General features: G+C 77.1%; 1 protein-coding gene across 1 annotated transcript in view; it reads left to right on the top strand.

Annotated features, from left to right (window-relative positions):
• Positions 1-607, top strand: part of LOC118159599 (rho guanine nucleotide exchange factor 2-like) — a 3853-nt gene that overhangs the window by 1058 nt on the left and 2188 nt on the right. The window contains exons 5-6 of the mRNA XM_035314174.1: positions 11-61; positions 167-574. Coding sequence (XP_035170065.1) covers positions 11-61; positions 167-574 — 459 coding nt within the window. The remainder of the gene's footprint in view (positions 1-10; positions 62-166; positions 575-607) is intronic.

Here is a 607-nt window from a genome sequence, read left to right on the forward strand (position 1 = left end):
CTGCCCGCAGGAGGTGAACCAGCGGCTCATGAACCTCTACGCCCTGCTGCACGGCCTCCAGGTGGGCGCACGGGGACGGGGCGGCGCGGGGGGATGCCGCAGGGTGGGGGGGGGGGGGGGGCCGCCGGACCCCCCCCCCCCCCCCCCAAAAAAAATCACCCCGCAGGCGGTGGTGAGCCAGCAGGACACGCTGCTGGAGCTGCGGCTGCAGGAGGGCGCCGAGCGGCGCGAGAAGCCGGCGGCACCGGCGGCGAGCGAAGCGGCGAGGCCGGGCGAGAGACCCAGCTCGGAGCTGGCGCTGCTGCAGCGGCAACACGCCCTGCTGCAGGAGGAGCTGGCCCGCTGCCGGCAGCTCTGCCACGAGCGGGCGCAGGAGGCGGCGGGGCTGGAGGGGCGGCTGCGGGGCAGCGAGCAGGAGCGCGCGCGGCTGGAGCGCGAGCGGGACGAGGCGCAGCGGCAGCTGGCGGCGCTGCGCCAGGAGGCGGGGGGCGCGCGGGGCCGCCGCGGCACCGACCCGCGCCGCAGGAGCTTGCCGGCGGGAGACGCGCTGTACCTCAGCTTCACCCCCCCGCAGGTAAGGGAGGGGGGGGGGGGTGTTTTTGTTATT

Source organism: Oxyura jamaicensis, unplaced genomic scaffold (assembly GCF_011077185.1).
Source record: "Oxyura jamaicensis isolate SHBP4307 breed ruddy duck unplaced genomic scaffold, BPBGC_Ojam_1.0 oxyUn_random_OJ71208, whole genome shotgun sequence".
Lineage (NCBI taxonomy): Eukaryota > Metazoa > Chordata > Aves > Anseriformes > Anatidae > Oxyura > Oxyura jamaicensis.